Source organism: Apiospora kogelbergensis (assembly GCF_038363985.1).
Source record: "Apiospora kogelbergensis strain CBS 113332 chromosome Unknown utg000006l_segment0_segment0, whole genome shotgun sequence".
Taxonomy (NCBI): domain Eukaryota; kingdom Fungi; phylum Ascomycota; class Sordariomycetes; order Amphisphaeriales; family Apiosporaceae; genus Apiospora; species Apiospora kogelbergensis.
In genome coordinates this window covers 1,469,382-1,485,379 of record NW_027117423.1, presented here as the reverse complement: position 1 = coordinate 1,485,379, position 15,998 = coordinate 1,469,382, and the positions used below count along the sequence as shown (strand labels likewise).

The window sequence follows — 15,998 nt, the reverse complement described above, 5'->3', positions numbered from 1 at the left end:
ACGAGAGCTCTGGCTTGGGAGGTGGGGAGATTCGGCATTCGAATCAACGTCATCCTTCCGGGGTATATCGAGACTGAAATGACCGCCTGTATGTTGCTCACTTTGCTCTAAAATTCCCAAGCCAGCCGCTAGTCCCATCCATTTACGGCTCTCCTCGAGGTGGATGTGTCCGCTAATGTACAATGTAGCCATCGCAAAGTCGGCCGATCTGGAAAGCCTCATCCCCTTGGGTAGGCTAGGGTCGGTCGAGGAAGTCGCCGACGCTGCGGCGTTTCTTGTTAAGAATCCATATGCACACAATACCGTCCTCAATCTGGACGGTGGCCTCAGCGCTACCTGACCGAATATCTGTTAGGGTCCCTGCCATACGCATGGACTAGTCATCAATGACAATAGCTCCGGTGCTTGGCTCATCCCCAACGAGAACAACTTCGTCATCGTCTGCTCCAGACGTTTTCGTCTTCTTGGAAGGCGGCGGCAAGTCGCCTTCATCCTCTCGGGCGCGCTTCAGATCTTTAGCTGATGCATCGCCATCCATGTTCACACCATTGCTTTCTTGGGCAGGCTCCTTCTTGGGCTTGCGAGGAATCTTGGGGGCTTGGTCAGGCTCAAGACTTTTGATAGGTTTGTCTGCGAGGGGTTCCTTGCTAGCAGGGATGTCAGTTGGTTGTAAATTAGACATCGGGTAAGACAACTTACGCCTCTTGGATGTTGAGCACAACGTTGACAAAGACGTCGTCGTCCTCTTCATCCACGATGGTAACAAAAGTATCCTGCTTGATACCTGCACAAATGTTAGACTAAGAGGAAATGAGTTGAGCCAGTTTGAGTGTAATTACCAAGATCACCCAATTTCTTGGAAAGATTATCCTCTTCCTCGGGGTCGTAGAGAACACCAGCCTCGGTACTGACAGCGAGCTCCTTGTCACCGTAACCTAATTGCAATCTCACAAAGTCGCCTACCAGGTCCTTGAGTGTAGCACGTGAAAAATCCACATATACACTCGTCTGGTAAACGCTGCAGACCGGGCAGTTTGGGTTCGGAGGCTGAGGCCTATCCGCACTCAGTAGGCGCTGGGTTGCGAAGGGCGAAAGGAAGACCTATAATGTTACGTATGAGTCCTAATCTCGATTTAGGTATATGGGTTGTGTTGCTTACCTCCTTGGTTTTTTCATAATCGCCTTGGAGTACCTTGAAGGATTCAAGCACACAAAGACCGGCCACGATAGCATTCGTAGTCGCAATGGCTGGAATGATGTTGCCGGCCATTTGCTTGATGTCGAAGCGCGACTTCCGATCGATGCCGAATATGGAAGACCGAATGTTGGCAGCTGCCGCAACGAAATCTAGCGTATCCTCGTCATCTTTGTCAAACGTGATTGTAGGCCGAGCTGTTCCAGCTGTCTTGAGTTCAGCCACGCGTTTGCTCAGTCGTTCCAGACTGTCGTCCATAACGGCCAGGTTCTCCTCCAGTGACCACAATTTCTGGCCGTCTTGCAGCAATTCCGGAGTGACTGTAGGGGCTTTGGGCTTCAGAACGTCATAGTCCAGAGGCTCCGGCTTTTGCCTCGACTGCCACATTTCCTCCATGGACCGCAGTCGATCGATATCGGCCTTGAAGACTTTCTCGAACAGCATCTTGGGGAATTCTGTGGTGCCAACAGACTCTCGGATTCGTCGCAGCGCCTCGGCCTCCTTCTTCAGCTCCGCAATTTCCTGAGCATTGTCGGCGTCCGTTGAATGGTCGAAAGCTGCCTCATCCTCACTGACGCCGAAGACTTCGTTGAGAAGATAGCTCTTGGCCCATACAATGCAATGGATAGGCTGGCTCGGAGTGCTTCGGATAGTGCACACGGGGAAGGACTTGGGGACGTCCTTTGTTGTGCAATCGTAGCACGCTGTGACACCCTTCTTGATGACTTGAACCTGACCGTTGAAACCAGTCGTACCGCTCTCAATCAATGGCACATCTGCCGCCAGACACATCTTGTTGACATGCCGTCTCGCTTCCAGGTTGTCCAGCGCATTGAAAACCAGCTTAAACCCGCGAAACCATTCTAGATTGAACTGCGCATCTTTGATATTCGCGTGGTGCGCCTCGATCTTGACGTTCGGGTTGAAGCTTTCGGCCGCCTCCTTCGCTACCTGCAAGTCGGTTAGTACACGCTCATCACCATCGCCACCGCCACCACGTCACCCGGGAATCCCATACCAATGCCTTGGACTTCTTGATGTGTTCGTGTCGGAAGAGGAATTGACGATTTAAGTTGCTCAGGTCTATCGTGTCGAGGTCGACAATGTGGATTTCGCCAAAGCCAGTAAGGGCGAGGTTCTTCAAGAGTTCGCATCCGATGCCGCCAGCGCCGACCATCAAAACTTTGGCCTGTGAGACGTACGTCAGTAAAATGACTAGTTCGATATCTTCCAGCATTTCCAAGGTGGACAGCGGTGGTAGTCAGTAAGACACTGAGCTTCCAAGACTCTAGAACGGCAAGAGAAGTTGTGAAGGTCTCGCGTGGTAGAGAGGCGCTGCGCGGTCAGAGCTGCCATGTTTGCGCTTGCGACAGTGGTCGACATATGCAGTGCAATGCGCAGTCCGAAAAGCTCTTTGTACAGGAAGCAAAGCAACGCACAGCTCTTGGTTGCTCTGCATCAATAGCGAGGAATGGATGGAGAATAGACTTACGGCTTTGACGGCGTCATTGACGCCATTGGTCAGCGACTGGCGATTGTAGCTGTCGCGAGTTGGAGCCTGCGCCATGGTGAAGTGAGATACCTAAAGACAGCTCCAGCCCACTTCAGTTGCCGTCATGGATGGGGTGAGATGCATGAACGAAGGAACGATTGCAGATGAGTCCTGGACGCGATCGAAAGTAAGTATATCGTGAAGAGAATTGCGAGCAGGCGCAAATGTAGAAAAAGGCGACTGGATGGTTGAAAGGGCAGATCTAGCTGCGTCTAGGTTAATAAATCACTGAAAAGTTGCAGGCGCTTCTCTCAGCCTCGATTCGATGGGATGGATGGCGCGAGGTGTGAGCCTTGAGTGCTACTCTACCTAGCGTGCTAGGTGACTTCTAGGTGCCAGGCGCTGCTAATCGGTGCCAGGTAGGCCACCGATAGGTACCTAAGGTACCTGCCTAGAAAGGTACGTGGATACCTCCGGGAGTCTTCCGTCATCATCTGGGCACTGGGCACTGGGCACACACACGCCCTAAAGCTGGAGGTGTCGACCTAATGATCTATGAACAACTTCCTGGGCAAACATTGATGACTGAAACTCCGTCACGCACTTACAATTGAGGTACAGAATTGTGGATGGGGGCTTGGAATCACTTGAGATATATCTCCGACCAACTGCTCGGAATTCCGTCCACTTGCCTTTTGGGATACCCGATAGACGTTTACGTGCTCAAGCTCGACAGTCTGTAGATCAATGATCTATCATTCTGTTGCACTCGAATGTATGATGTACTCTGACTCTGGTTATCGCTACGCCACAGGGTCCACGGGGCACCTTAACAGTGACTCGGGTTCATTCCCGCTGCCCGGTGACGGAATCGGGACCTGGTCCAAATTGGAACACGCCCTCTCGCACGCCCCCAAACGCGCTGGCCAGAGAGGGCAGGGTGTGCACGGTAATAACTGCTGCAATTGGCCTGGTCCCAGGCACGCCTCAGCCTACAGGGGAACTCACCCTCCTCTACGGAGCAACATACCACACATGCATGGCCAGTAAAGAAAGAAAGAAAAAGACCAAGAGGGGGAAAGGCGCGGGCAAGGGAACACAAATGAGTTGAGGCTTCCGATGATTTTTAACCGTGGTGTTCCAAGCCACCAGAATAACCATAGTCGCCAATTCTGAAGCTGGTCGATACTATATTTCATTCGCGTGCTATATAGGTACACACATAACGTAGTTTTAGACTGCTTGGTTCTCCAGCTTCTGACCCGCTAACCGCAAATTTCGAGGTCGGGCTCGAATTCCACATCTCCATGTCTTAAACATTGGACGTTCCAATCCACATCAACCTTCAGTGCATATCTTCGAGAAACCCGTACTAGGAGTCGTTGATTCGGTCGGTCGTTATAGCGACAGCATAGATAATGTCAGACGACGAGGCCGACCCCGAGCTGCTTGAGCTCCTCCGCCAACATATTCACGGGAAGCCCAACATCTCTGCCGAAGCCGAGACGGGTGTTCTCGAAGGCACCGAGTATGTCTACGACAACTCTATTGATGTTGCAGTGGATATGCGTGCATGCAAGAATGCCGCGGCGATAATCCACGCGCAGATGCAGTCCAAGGGGTTTTCGACGGCTAGCTGGGCCGAGCATGAGCTGCACCCAAAAAGCAAGGACGAGCCGACTGTGGCTTTTATCTTCACTATGGACTTGTTGAACTTCTCTTTTTGGTCGTTGAAACCCGAAGATGAACGGTTTGCTATCAACTACAAAGATAAGAACTGGACGGGCTACTGGAGTCTCGTTGCGGCGTTGCAGAGAGCCTTGGAGGAAGGTGTGTGCAACTCTGTCCTGCCCATTTGTCGTTTCGTGTGTCCTGCTGCAGATGTCGCGTAAACCAGCCCCATGACGGAATTGTTGATCAATCTTCAAGGCATCCCCATCACCGACCCGCACTACTGGCAGAGCGAGGATGAGTGCAACCTCGAGTCGTTGCGGCACGTCTTCCGGTCATGTACCGAGGAGGAGATGCCATTGCTTGAGGAACGTCTTAAGTGCCTGCGCGAAGCAGGTCAGGTGCTGTATGAGGTAGGTCTCCCCCCTCCCCCCCTTTCTCCCCACCACGGGCGGCTCGCAACGCTCCTCAGACCAACCCCAGCCAACTCTCCGTCCGCAGAAATACTCGTGCAGCGTCACAACTCTCGTCGAAGCAGCCGATGGGTCAGCCGCAGAGCTTGTGAACATGCTTGCGCGCGACTTCGATTGCTTCCGGGATGAGCACAAGTTCGAGAACCGTCGAAAGCCCGTACGGCTGCTCAAGCGTGCTCAGATATTCGTGGCCGACGTCTGGGCTTGCTTCAATGGTGAGGACTGGGGCGAGTTCCGGGACATCGACAAGATCACTATGTTCGCCGACTACCGCGTGCCGCAGATCCTGTCAACTCTGGGCTGCATAGGGTACAGCCCGCCCCTGCAGGCCATGGTCAGCAAAGGGGACATCATCGAGAGTGGAACCTCTTACGAACTTCAGCTCCGAGGTAAGAGATGCCGAACTCACTCATGCAAAACCCAAATGCTTATGTCTCCATCTCTAGCTTGTAGCATATGGTGCGTGGAGCTGCTCAGGAGAGAGATCAACCGGGCTCATCCAGAGGCCAAGATGAACGCCATCTTGATTGACTTCTTCCTATACGACACCATGAAGCAGTTAGAAGCAGACGGAAAAGAGACGATGCCCCATCACCGCACGCGAAGCATTTGGTATTGAGTACAGGTGCATCACTTGGGTGCGTGCTGTCCTTGGCAGTTGCTAGGAAATGGTGGTGGGTGACACAAAAGGAGATCTTGAACCACCAAGACATTATCTCTTCTTGAGAGCCAGTGTTATTGTGTGAAAAGTAATTGTCTACTTTGTCCACCTTCCTATCCAAGCCAGGGTAATCATTGCTGTGCTGGGTGACTTCCAGGTTGGGTAACTTGGGGGATTGACCATACCTAAGTGAAGTGAGGCCGCTGTGAGCCCCAGGTAGGTAGGCCTAAGCAAGACCTCCATCTGTCAAGCTACCTTTAAATATCTAAATTAACCATTCTTCCATTGCTAGAGCAGGGAGATCGGCACCTTGGTCTAGTCGTAAAAAACCTCTATGGGTTTTTCGTAAGGTAGGAATTCGGCACGTACATTCTGGGGGCATCGATGCCTTTCGTCAGGTCAACCCAGAAACACGTGTTCGAATACCCTACCTGAGCTTTTGCCTTTTTTCTCTTTTTTTTCCAATTACAATTAATGATCTTTGGTATTACGTGCCACGTAGGTTAATATTTCTTGATTTTGGTAATGTTTTATTACTTTTTGTGAGGCTCAACAGCTCAGCTATGTCTCAATATTTCCCTCGTTCACATGGTCCTTGACTCGGCATGTTATTCACTCATCCTTCGTCCATGGAGACTTCGCCATGCTTGTCACTAACTAGAATGCTTGGATATCAACAGTCAGAGCAATATGCTTCTCCATCATGTTTAGCAGCTCTTTAGATACTCACCAACGTACGAGAACCTACTGCAAGACCTCATAATCGATATGCCGATAGGCTTGCAATTCTTTAGAGATCATTTACCATATTGAACTGTTACAATAATAACTGTGTCCAAGAGGTCAAAAAGGACATCTCATCGTGGGGGATGGAACCAACCACATGTATCGAATACAGTCGAGATTGGCTTGCTCCCCTTTTCAACCCTTCTTCTGCCTTGGAAGTCTCCAATAAGGAATTCCGCCTCCTGAAAAATCCATGCCGTACTCCTATCGAGCGGGTGGTGTTTCGTCTAGGTAGTCTCTCTATGGAGGATCACCCGAACTCACAGCCTGATGCATCTATCCTATTTCAAGAAGGCGAGGGATCAACCGATGAGGTTTGTAGAGGAGTGTCGTTGTTGCTACTGATTTTCTTCAAGTGCAGAGTTTGAGATTGCTAACTGTAGGGGGATGATGTGTGGGTGAAGCTCCGTAAGTTATTCTTGTAATAGCTATTGGAGCATAGAACTTGCCGAGTATTGGGGGCGTATCCGAAGTGTAGTACGAAATGACGACCAGGGCGGTCTGACCTACGTGGCTGATATAGCTTGATATTTCTGGCTTCCAGCTGTCGTCTCAGTCCCGGCTTATTATGAGTCCGGGCCAATCCAAGTTACCTAGCTATATGACTATGAAGCCCATATGGCTTGGAGATAGGTCATCGATTGTAGTACGATTTATGGAATGAAAGTGTTTTCCAACTATCACCGCCAGGAGCAAACCTGATTCACTCAATGTAATATTGTTAGACTACTTCACGAGTGGTGATCCTTTGATTTGAAATTAAGGGGCCTTCTGCAGACGGCCACCTCAGTTCGTATCGTGATATGGCAGGTGTTCCTAACTTCCGCAAACCAATTCACAAACGATGCGAAGAACGATTCATTTGCTTACATTAATGCGCATCCTGCCATGAGCGCCAGTTGCATTTGAATTGAATCTGGTAAAGCACAATTTTGGAGCCTGAAAGCCCTTCGCTCCCGATGGAAACACATGAAAACCAAACTCCTGAACACCTCAAAGCCCAAGTCCATAAACACAAGGCACATTCAGTTCGTAGATAGCTGTGCTGCAATGGCCTCAAAGCTTACATAGCTCATGACTTTGTGTCGTGTCATGTGGAAAAAATACCACGCCAATACTATCTATGAAACACCTACGGCCGTGGAGTTCAATATGACGTCAATATGAGCCTTCTGAATCCCCTTGGTCTTCTTCTGTTCTTCCTCAACGAGGACGGCGAGAACCTCTGGCGGTGGGTTGAGACCAAGCTTATCTGCTCGTTGCCAGCGCCTCAAGCGTGAGATACCGACGCAAGGCTAGGTAAGGTGCAAGTTAGAGGACGGGTTCCCAAGGTTTGGCAAGAACAGAAATACTCACACCGTATTGCGAGCTGACGTCAAAATACCGTAAGACCTTCTCGGCCTGGCTCAGGTCCTCTTGGTGCACTCTCTTCGCAATGCGTTCGCCCTCGAGTTTGCGCCAGTATTGGTCGACGTGGCGTCCGGTGATATTCCCTGCGCGCAGCTCGGCATCCGATTTCTCAACGACACCCTCTGTAGCCTCATCCTCTTCTACCTGCGAGAACTCTCCCTCTTCAGAGTCGGCCACAACATCGTCGAGGATGATGTCTTCCTTAGCGGGCTTGGCCTGGGCTTCCTCCTCTTCTTGCGAAGCAGATATGACGTGCTTGGAGAGCGGTGACTGCTTGGATGGAGACGAAACGTTGTTCTTGCTTGACTTCGGTACTGCCTTAGTCACTCGGTTGTGAAAGGATAGTGTCGCTTGCTTGCCGCCGGCTTGCGATGAGGAGCGGGTACTGCGTCGTGTGGTAGGCATGATGAGACAAGAGGTAGGTATCACAAGAGATGTATGGGAATTTGGGTGTCAATTGAGGACGTAACTGAGTGATCAACGTAAAACAAAAATAAAAGAATGTTCCTCTGACGATGTTTGCCCGACGGTGTGTTCTCTGTTGCAAGCAATGCGATCTTGATGGATTTACGCAGGGGACTTGGGAATTGTGGGATGCGGTCTAAGAATGCGGGAACCCAAGGCGCTGAGATCGCAATGACGTTGGGGGAAATTGGGGAAGCGGGCTAGAGTTGGAAGGACAACGCGAGGAAGGTACGATTGCACGTGACTAACTTCTTTGTTAGAGTTAGAGTTGGCTTTCAACGGTGCTCTACAGATTCTAGGTACTTTCCATATAGACTCGATACACTTTAGTTGATGATTTGGATTGGTGAGGAGACTACATGGATTTGTAAATTGTGGTGTCAATGGATGGATTCGATTGACTGCACTGCTAGGTGTATGATTGCTCGTTCCGCAGAGGATCTGGAATGAAACTGTAGAAGCTAGCTGGCTGAGCTGCTCACGAGATCGATTAATTCTCCATACTCTCTAAAACCTGACGAGTGGATAGACCTCATTTCCGTCCATACGTGTCGTAGCCATCTCATGAACGCCACGCCCAGTAATGCATATCTCATGGAGTCATTGCGATCGTTAGGCGGTGCCTGTAGCCTCGCGGTAGAATGTCAAACTCTTGTTCGCGCCAGCAGTGCAGAACATCTCGTTCATTCCTGTCTTCGGTAACCACTTGACGCTGAGAAGTGCTTGCTCTGTCTCATTATGGGTGGCGACACAGGCTTGCTTGTCTATGGACCACACTTTGGCCTTGCCGTCGTACGATCCACTGAGAAGGTACTCGCCTGTATCGCTCCAGTCGAGGCTCATGATCCATGCTGCATGGCCTGTGAACTGGGCTACGTGATCACCGTACTGCAGGTCAAACAGCTCGACCGTCATGGAATCCCCAGCAGCGGCAAGCTTAGTTCCGGCCGGGGAAAAGGCCACGGCGCGGACAGGCTTGGCGAGACCTGGGAAAGGGTCAACAAAAGGCTAGGTTGAGGAACCGAAGGGCTTGCTTGCTTACCTGGTAGTTGGTATACGACCCGGCCCGTCTCGTTGTTGTAGAGGTAGACAGCCCCATTCTCGTGGCCAGTTGCCGTGTACTTGCCGTCACGGCTTATGTCAACCGACATGCCAAATGCGCTTGTGGCCATGGAGCCTGGCTCGAACTGCTGGACAAGCTGGCTCGAACCGTCGCGCAACCTCCAGACATTAACCCGGCCGTTGTGCGTCGTAGTTGCCAGGACAGACCCGTCTTCGCTAAGCGCAAGAGCCCACGCCTCACCCGCTTTCTCGCCGCCATTGGCGACCTCAGCATACGGTTCCCAGTCACCGGAGCCCGTCTCTGAGATCTTCCATGTCTTCAATTCCCCCGCAAATCCTATCGAAGCGGCGATTTGCCCATCGCGAGCCACGGCCAGGTGGTGGCACCCAAGCTTGTGTGCATTGGAGATGGACTGCACCAGAGGGTATCCTTCCTTGTTTGTCGCATGGACGTTTATGCAGTGGGAGCCGGAGGCTGAAAGGACGGCTGTTTTCGTAGCGGCGATCGCAAAGATGTTGGCAATGTGGGCTGTACGAAGTCAGTGCATGCGATAGAGTACTTGGGATAGTAGCAAGGTGAGGAGCTTACCGTCGTCCACCGTATGTGCGGTGAGGTATTGTTTAGACTAAAGACGGAGTCAGTTATATGATGCCTTACAATTGAAGCTTATCCGATGTTGTGTCCATACCATAGTGTTGACCAAGAGAACAGGCGCGCAAGATGTTGCGAAGCTCGTGTTCCTCTCTTGATGACGGTGGTGATATTGTAGACGGGAAAGCTTTGGTGGGGCAATTTGCTAAATCGACTTCAACAATTCACAATTGAATGGTACTTGAGCTTGGGTTTGTCCAATACCGTACATTCGGGACCCTGGAAACTTGGCCATCTACGACATGGAACAATATGTCAATTACTTATTCAGAATGTTTACCTCCATTGGCAACGAATGACTTGCTACGGAAGCAATCGATATGGAGAATTGTTCCTGCTCTCTCTACTTGGTGGGGTTCGTGTCCAGAGCCTGGGCATTGGATTGCATTGCATCACTTGACAAATGAAAAGATAGGCCGTATTGAAGGTCGGAAAAGCAGCCCAGCATCCAGGTAATATGTAATACGGCTTAAACTATCATAACCGCAATGGTCCACATCAGTGATGTACTTGGGCATAATATAGTGGTATACATTGCTCTGTTATGATACACTTGATTTATACAAAGCTTTCATCCATGATGAATAGAGGGGGCCGTTGACAATCCGACCTTTGAACGCCAAACCGATGCAGTATATATCCCCTTCATCCCTTTTTTTCTTATTTACACTACGATTCGTGTGTCGCCTACGCATGGTCGATCTTCTTCTCCGCTGATGTGTTAGGGAACATGTTCTGGATTTCTGTTGCGCCGTTAGCTACGTGCCCCAGCCTCGGGAGATGTCAGAAGTCAACTTACTGCCCATGCATTGTGGACATAAAGTATGCATCTTCTTCGTGTGGCCGCACACGGGGCATTTGTTCAAATTCGCCACATCCTTGAGCGCCTTGCCCGCCATCTGTCGGTGTCGCTTCTTCATATGCGAGGTCTTCTTCTTGGGCACAGCCTTAAGTATGCCTTCCCAGATGTCGCCGAGCAGACCTGGGATGCTCTGAATGGCAGCAGGGATCGCAACCGCTAGCAACGGCCATGATGGGTACGGCGCCTGCCGGGTCTGCTGTGAGAAGAGGACGGCCGACCTGAAAGAGGAGGCAAAGGCCGAAGAGGGCATTCGAGGTAGTAGCGATGATACCGCCGAAGCGAACCGGAATTGCTGTATCGCGGCCATTGTTGAGTAGTCGACTGCACTACCGTCGCCTGTGCGTGCGTGGGTGCCTCTTTCCTGGCAATTGGAGTCGAATTGGGGCAATCGACGTTGGCGCACGAGATTTCGGTGGTTGCTGTCTATCGCGGATCCACGTGAGGAAGTCGGCGAAAGAGGTTTTAGATTGCCGTGCTATGCTTGGGCTCCAGCGTCTAGAGTCAGAGGGCAGGTGGTAGCCAGTAGCTCCCCTGTGCAGAAAGTAACCTTGACCACCACGTCCGGGGCCAAATAAAAAAAGTTTCAAGCGCAATTAGGTAAAGCTCATGTTCAATGCAAATCAAGTCATCAGGCGACTGCGACCCTTGAAATTGGCCCGTTCTTTTTCTCCTCTCCACCCCCAGACCAGTACCCAGACTCAGACTGGTTTAGTGCACAGACAGCTCCCTGGCCAATCAGCGCCCGCCGTCTGCCCTCGACCCCTTAATCCACGGTTGGCGTCCCGGCAGAGCAGCAGCGACAGACTAGCAGCCAGCCCGATATGGTGCATTTGGCACCTGCCCTGACCTGCCCATCTGCCCATCCATTGTCCCATACCTTGCAGCGGAAATTAGTGTTATTTGGTCCCCGTCGTGCCTTAGAAGGAGAGGGAGAGAGAGAGCGCAAGACCAGGTGAACACGAATTCCGAAGTCAATCACCCATCCTCGACTTGACCAGTTGCAACCTTCAAGTTCAGTTCAGCGGAAAACCCACGGCAGGAACTCTCAGCAGCGTTAATTCGGGCCTCACCTCGCCTTCGTTTCAATCTCGAGACTCTTCTACCCTCCTCTCTTGTGTGCACTCCGTCGTCTTTTCATCAATCCATCTTCAACTCTACCGAAACTCCACTTTCACTTCGCGTCTGCCCCCTTTCCGCCCGTTCATTCTTTCTACTATCCAATTAATTGCCCCTAGGCTGTTTCTTGGATTTGGAACAGAGCTACCTCTTTTCGACTTTGACTTCATCATCTCTAATACAGTCGCATTCATTCTACCAGAATTCGGACAAAATGGCCGCCCCTACAGTCTTTCCCAACAGCCATGTCGGTTTCGACAGCATCACCTCCCAGATCGAGCGCAAGCTCTTGAAGAGAGGTTTCCAATTCAACGTCATCTGCGTCGGTAAGTACTATCAACTTATTGCCAGTGCTCAATCAATCTGGCCGACAACCTTGCCGGAATCGCCAGATTGAACACACGTATTGAAGTCGAGCGACGTGGCTAACCAACATTCACCATACAGGCCAGACTGGTCTTGGAAAGTCGACTCTGATCAACACCATCTTCGCTTCTCACCTGATCGACTCCAAGGGTAGACTGCTTCCCGATGAGCCCGTCCGCACGACCACCGAGATCCACCCCGTATCGCACATCATCGAGGAGAACGGTGTCCGTCTACGACTCAACATCGTCGATACCCCCGGCTATGGTGATCTTGTCAACAACGACCGCTGCTGGGACCCTATCGTCAAGTATATCAAGGATCAGCACTCTGCGTACTTGCGAAAGGAGCTCACAGCTCAGCGTGAACGATACATTCAGGACACCCGTATTCACTGCTGCCTGTTCTTCATCCAGCCCTCTGGACACTCGCTCAAGCCCATTGATATCGTTGTTCTGAAGAAGCTGTCTGATGTTGTCAACGTCGTGCCCGTCATCGCCAAGGCCGACTCCCTGACCCTGGAGGAGAGACAGGCGTTCAAGGAGCGCATCAAGGAGGAATTCGCTTTCCACAACCTTAAGATGTACCCCTACGACAACGAGGAGTTGGACGATGAGGAGCGTTCTGTTAACACACAGATCAAGGTAAAGTGTCCAGTGCCTGTCTATTACCTTCACTTGCTAATGATATTTGCAGAGTCTTGTGCCCTTCGCTGTTGTTGGCTCTGAGAAGTCCATCATCGTGAACGGAAAGCAGGTGCGTGGACGTCAGAACCGGTGGGGCGTCATCAACGTCGAGGACGAGAACCACTGCGAGTTCGTCTACCTGCGAAACTTCTTGCTCCGAACCCACCTTCAAGACCTTATCGAGACCACCTCGCAGATCCACTACGAGACTTTCCGTGCCAAGCAATTGTTGGCCCTGAAGGAGAGCAGCGCGCAGGGCCATGGCAGCCGACCTATTAGCCCTGCCGCAGATCGCGAGCTGAGCAGAAACTCAAACCGCATGACCATGAACGGCTACTAATTGCCGTCATTCATTGGGCCTACACACATTCTCTGAGGTATCCTTCGCTTGCTCTCATACTCTTATGGGATACAGAAAGATCGCCATTTCCCAGTTATGAATCTGCGACTAGTCGCATGGACGGTTTACGTGCGAAGACATGGATCGTGGACCACAAAAGTTATAGTCCCTGAAAGTGTCTAATAGGTCTGGGGCAGTGCTAGATGAAGAGAGGCGACATTCGAGAGATATCCATGGCCACTTGGCCTAATTTTGGGTTGTTCAAGCCTAGTCATGTTACGTGTTGGGAAAGCAAGCAGAGCAAGCAGCATTTCCTCCAGACTGGAGAGTCCGAGACATTTTTATTATTTCCTTTTAGTATTGCGCAGGAGCTGCCTTCACTTTTATACCAAGCCTAAGACTAATTGAAACCACATCTAAAGCCCTCATGCGTGTATGGACATGTGCATGTGCTCTATGACTTGTAGACGTATTGCTCCAGCTCCTTGTAAGCCTTGTCCAGGTCGTCGTTTACGATAATGATGTCGTGAACACCAGGCGTGTCGGCGTACTCGAGCTCGACCTTTGCCTGGGCCAAGCGTTTGCTGACGGCCTCTTCGGTCTCGGTGCCGCGGCCGCGGAGGCGCTGCTCAAGCGCCTCGAAGGAAGGGGGTTTGATGAAGACGTAGCGGGCGTCGATGCCGGAAGCCTTGATTTGTTTTACGCCCTGTGTACAAGGGAATGGTAAATATCAGTAAGGGCGGCTCGCTCGCTTATATCCATATATCCCGGAGCCTTGTCGCAAAGGGGGTGCGGGGGTGGATATGGGTGGATATTTTCTTACCTCCATCTCGATGTCCAGCACCACGACGCGGCCCTTGGCCGTCTGCTCCTCGATGGTCTTCTTGGAGGTGCCGTAGCGGTTGCTGCCGAACTTGGCGTGCTCGACGAAGCCGTCCTTGGCGATCAGGTCCTCGAATTCGGCCATGGGGACGAAGAAGTAGTGGGTGCCGTGCTCCTCGCCCTCGCGGGGGACCGTGTCGTGTGCGAGACGGACAGGGTGAAGGAGTCCGGGTGCGCGGCGAACATGCGGTTGTACAGGGTGCCCTTACCCACGCCCGAGGGGCCCGAGATGACCAGCGGGCGGCGGTCGGTGGGTTGTTGGCCGGCTGTGGTCGTGGCGGGGTTGTGTTAGTTACATACATGGCTGCTAAAAGTGAGGTGGGTTGTGGGTGGAAGTTGGGGTTGTTCGCCGTAACACGCTCGCTCGCATTGCAGAAGGTAGATAAGGAGCAGCGTAGCAGGAGCACAGCACGTCTCATGAGGTATCTGACTGCGCATGGGCGGGCGCTCTTGCTCACTGCTGTTTGCGCATTGCGAAAAGTGCCGCCAGAGGAAATAGGGGGAGGGGGGTACGGTAACCTACTTGGTGCCATTGTGCCTGCGGATCTGGCGAAACGAGGAAACGAGCGGGATGCGAGGGTGGAAGAGATACGTAGGGGGCACCGGCACAAAATACACGGAGTCGGGGAAGCATACGGAGCCAGATAGATGTTCACAAATCTATCATTCGGAGATGGTGGGTGACTCAGCCGGTAACGGTCCTCTCTATCATCACATTAGGCACATTTCTCAGGCGAATAGTGGCGGGCATGGCGCCTACCAACGGCGCTGGCAGAAAACTGTCGCCGGCCGATGGGCTTTCAGTGTTCCGACAACCGTAGGCGGTGAGCTTTTTCTTCTCGTTCGTTTCGAACCTAGGAACCCTCAACCCCCTACCCCCCTAACCCCCCAAACCCACCAAGGTCAGCAAGGTGAGCCGGAGCAAGGCCAAAGGGGGGCTCGGGTGCCCCGTCTGGGCTTTTCCTCTTGGTCAGTTTTTGGCATCTGGCATCTGGCTTTCCCCATCCATTGCCAACAGGGGCAGGGAGGGACGAGGAGAAGAGAAAGGGAGAAGCCGGTTGTTTTCTCCTAGACGTTTTAGCCCCTGAAAATTAGACCTCCACTGAAGAAAGATTGAGGCCGCCTTTCCCCCAGCGCTCCAGTCATGAGAATTGCGATTGACACATTTTGCATTTGACGCCGTGCTTCCGAACGTTTCATGTTCCCGCTGGCAATGTTGCACGCAGGGATTACCGACCACCACTGACGTCGTTCGTGCACTGCATATGCTTTAAACCGCGAGATGCGAGGCGGCTGGGATTGCAAGATCTTTCATCGTATCTCTTGTGCAAGGATGTCATTTACAGTACTGTGTTGATGGTAAGATGTCTGTCACCTACAAGTTTCATCTGAGATACTTGCTACATGGTCTACTATGTATGGGTGGATGGGTGCCGTTATCCGGGTAGAGAGTCAGACGGCACTCATGAACCGCAAATTACTATCGTGCCCCGTATACCCATGAGTGATCATGACAGGCGCAGACAGAAATCCGGGTCGCAATCTGGTATGCGAGTGTAAAGTCTGAATACGGGGTTTCGCAGTTTGATCTCGCGATGCTGAGGGTGCTCGTGTCTGTCAGCTGGGTCGAGGTGAAGCCCAATATCTCGTACCACACACACAGTAGGTTCCAAACTGGCAGAATGCATGGAAAAGTGGAAAGGCACATGCATGTTTTGACTATTTTGACGACCTAAGTTGCCCAAGGTGGGCTGCAGTAAAAGGCTCTGTTTGCAATTGGTCTCTAGCGTTCACCGGTATTACTTATCAGCCAAGAGGATCAAGAGAAGAAAGGATGTACGTGTATGCACATATGTATGTAGGATGAAGGATTCTGTCA

The 15,998-nt window shown here is 51.7% G+C and overlaps 7 protein-coding genes across 7 annotated transcripts; 2 read left to right on the top strand and 5 right to left on the bottom strand.

The window, feature by feature from the left end:
* Nucleotides 1–376: 376 nt before the first annotated feature.
* Nucleotides 377–2,762, bottom strand: PG998_009327 (uncharacterized protein; the record flags this gene model as incomplete). The annotated part of the gene is made up of 6 exons (XM_066876143.1): nucleotides 377–647; nucleotides 700–784; nucleotides 840–1,101; nucleotides 1,160–2,146; nucleotides 2,214–2,384; nucleotides 2,688–2,762. 6 exons carry the CDS (start codon nucleotides 2,760–2,762, stop codon nucleotides 377–379), a joined length of 1,851 nt encoding a protein of 616 aa, XP_066728299.1.
* A 1,343-nt stretch (nucleotides 2,763–4,105) lies between these two features.
* Nucleotides 4,106–5,450, top strand: PG998_009326 (Queuosine salvage protein; the record flags this gene model as incomplete). The annotated part of the gene is made up of 4 exons (XM_066876142.1): nucleotides 4,106–4,517; nucleotides 4,617–4,771; nucleotides 4,860–5,220; nucleotides 5,278–5,450. 4 exons carry the CDS (start codon nucleotides 4,106–4,108, stop codon nucleotides 5,448–5,450), a joined length of 1,101 nt encoding a protein of 366 aa, XP_066728298.1.
* A 1,949-nt stretch (nucleotides 5,451–7,399) lies between these two features.
* PG998_009325 (DNA polymerase delta- subunit 4-domain-containing protein) lies at nucleotides 7,400–8,093 on the bottom strand (the record flags this gene model as incomplete). The annotated part of the gene is made up of 2 exons (XM_066876141.1): nucleotides 7,400–7,573; nucleotides 7,635–8,093. 2 exons carry the CDS (start codon nucleotides 8,091–8,093, stop codon nucleotides 7,400–7,402), a joined length of 633 nt encoding a protein of 210 aa, XP_066728297.1.
* A 672-nt stretch (nucleotides 8,094–8,765) lies between these two features.
* PG998_009324 (WD40/YVTN repeat-like-containing domain protein) lies at nucleotides 8,766–9,907 on the bottom strand (the record flags this gene model as incomplete). Its single annotated transcript, XM_066876140.1, has 4 exons — nucleotides 8,766–9,139; nucleotides 9,196–9,744; nucleotides 9,805–9,841; nucleotides 9,905–9,907. The coding sequence occupies 4 exons, from the start codon at nucleotides 9,905–9,907 to the stop codon at nucleotides 8,766–8,768; spliced, it is 963 nt and encodes a 320-aa protein (XP_066728296.1).
* A 647-nt stretch (nucleotides 9,908–10,554) lies between these two features.
* Nucleotides 10,555–11,036, bottom strand: PG998_009323 (mitochondrial 54S ribosomal protein bL32m; the record flags this gene model as incomplete). Its single annotated transcript, XM_066876139.1, has 2 exons — nucleotides 10,555–10,610; nucleotides 10,667–11,036. 2 exons carry the CDS (start codon nucleotides 11,034–11,036, stop codon nucleotides 10,555–10,557), a joined length of 426 nt encoding a protein of 141 aa, XP_066728295.1.
* A 1,006-nt stretch (nucleotides 11,037–12,042) lies between these two features.
* PG998_009322 (septin) lies at nucleotides 12,043–13,237 on the top strand (the record flags this gene model as incomplete). Its single annotated transcript, XM_066876138.1, has 3 exons — nucleotides 12,043–12,171; nucleotides 12,293–12,855; nucleotides 12,908–13,237. Exons 1-3 carry the CDS (start codon nucleotides 12,060–12,062, stop codon nucleotides 13,235–13,237), a joined length of 1,005 nt encoding a protein of 334 aa, XP_066728294.1. The 5' UTR covers nucleotides 12,043–12,059.
* Nucleotides 13,238–13,691: 454 nt separating this feature from the next.
* On the bottom strand, nucleotides 13,692–14,204 carry PG998_009321 (uncharacterized protein; the record flags this gene model as incomplete). Its single annotated transcript, XM_066876137.1, has 2 exons — nucleotides 13,692–13,943; nucleotides 14,061–14,204. The coding sequence occupies 2 exons, from the start codon at nucleotides 14,202–14,204 to the stop codon at nucleotides 13,692–13,694; spliced, it is 396 nt and encodes a 131-aa protein (XP_066728293.1).
* Nucleotides 14,205–15,998: the final 1,794 nt, after the last annotated feature.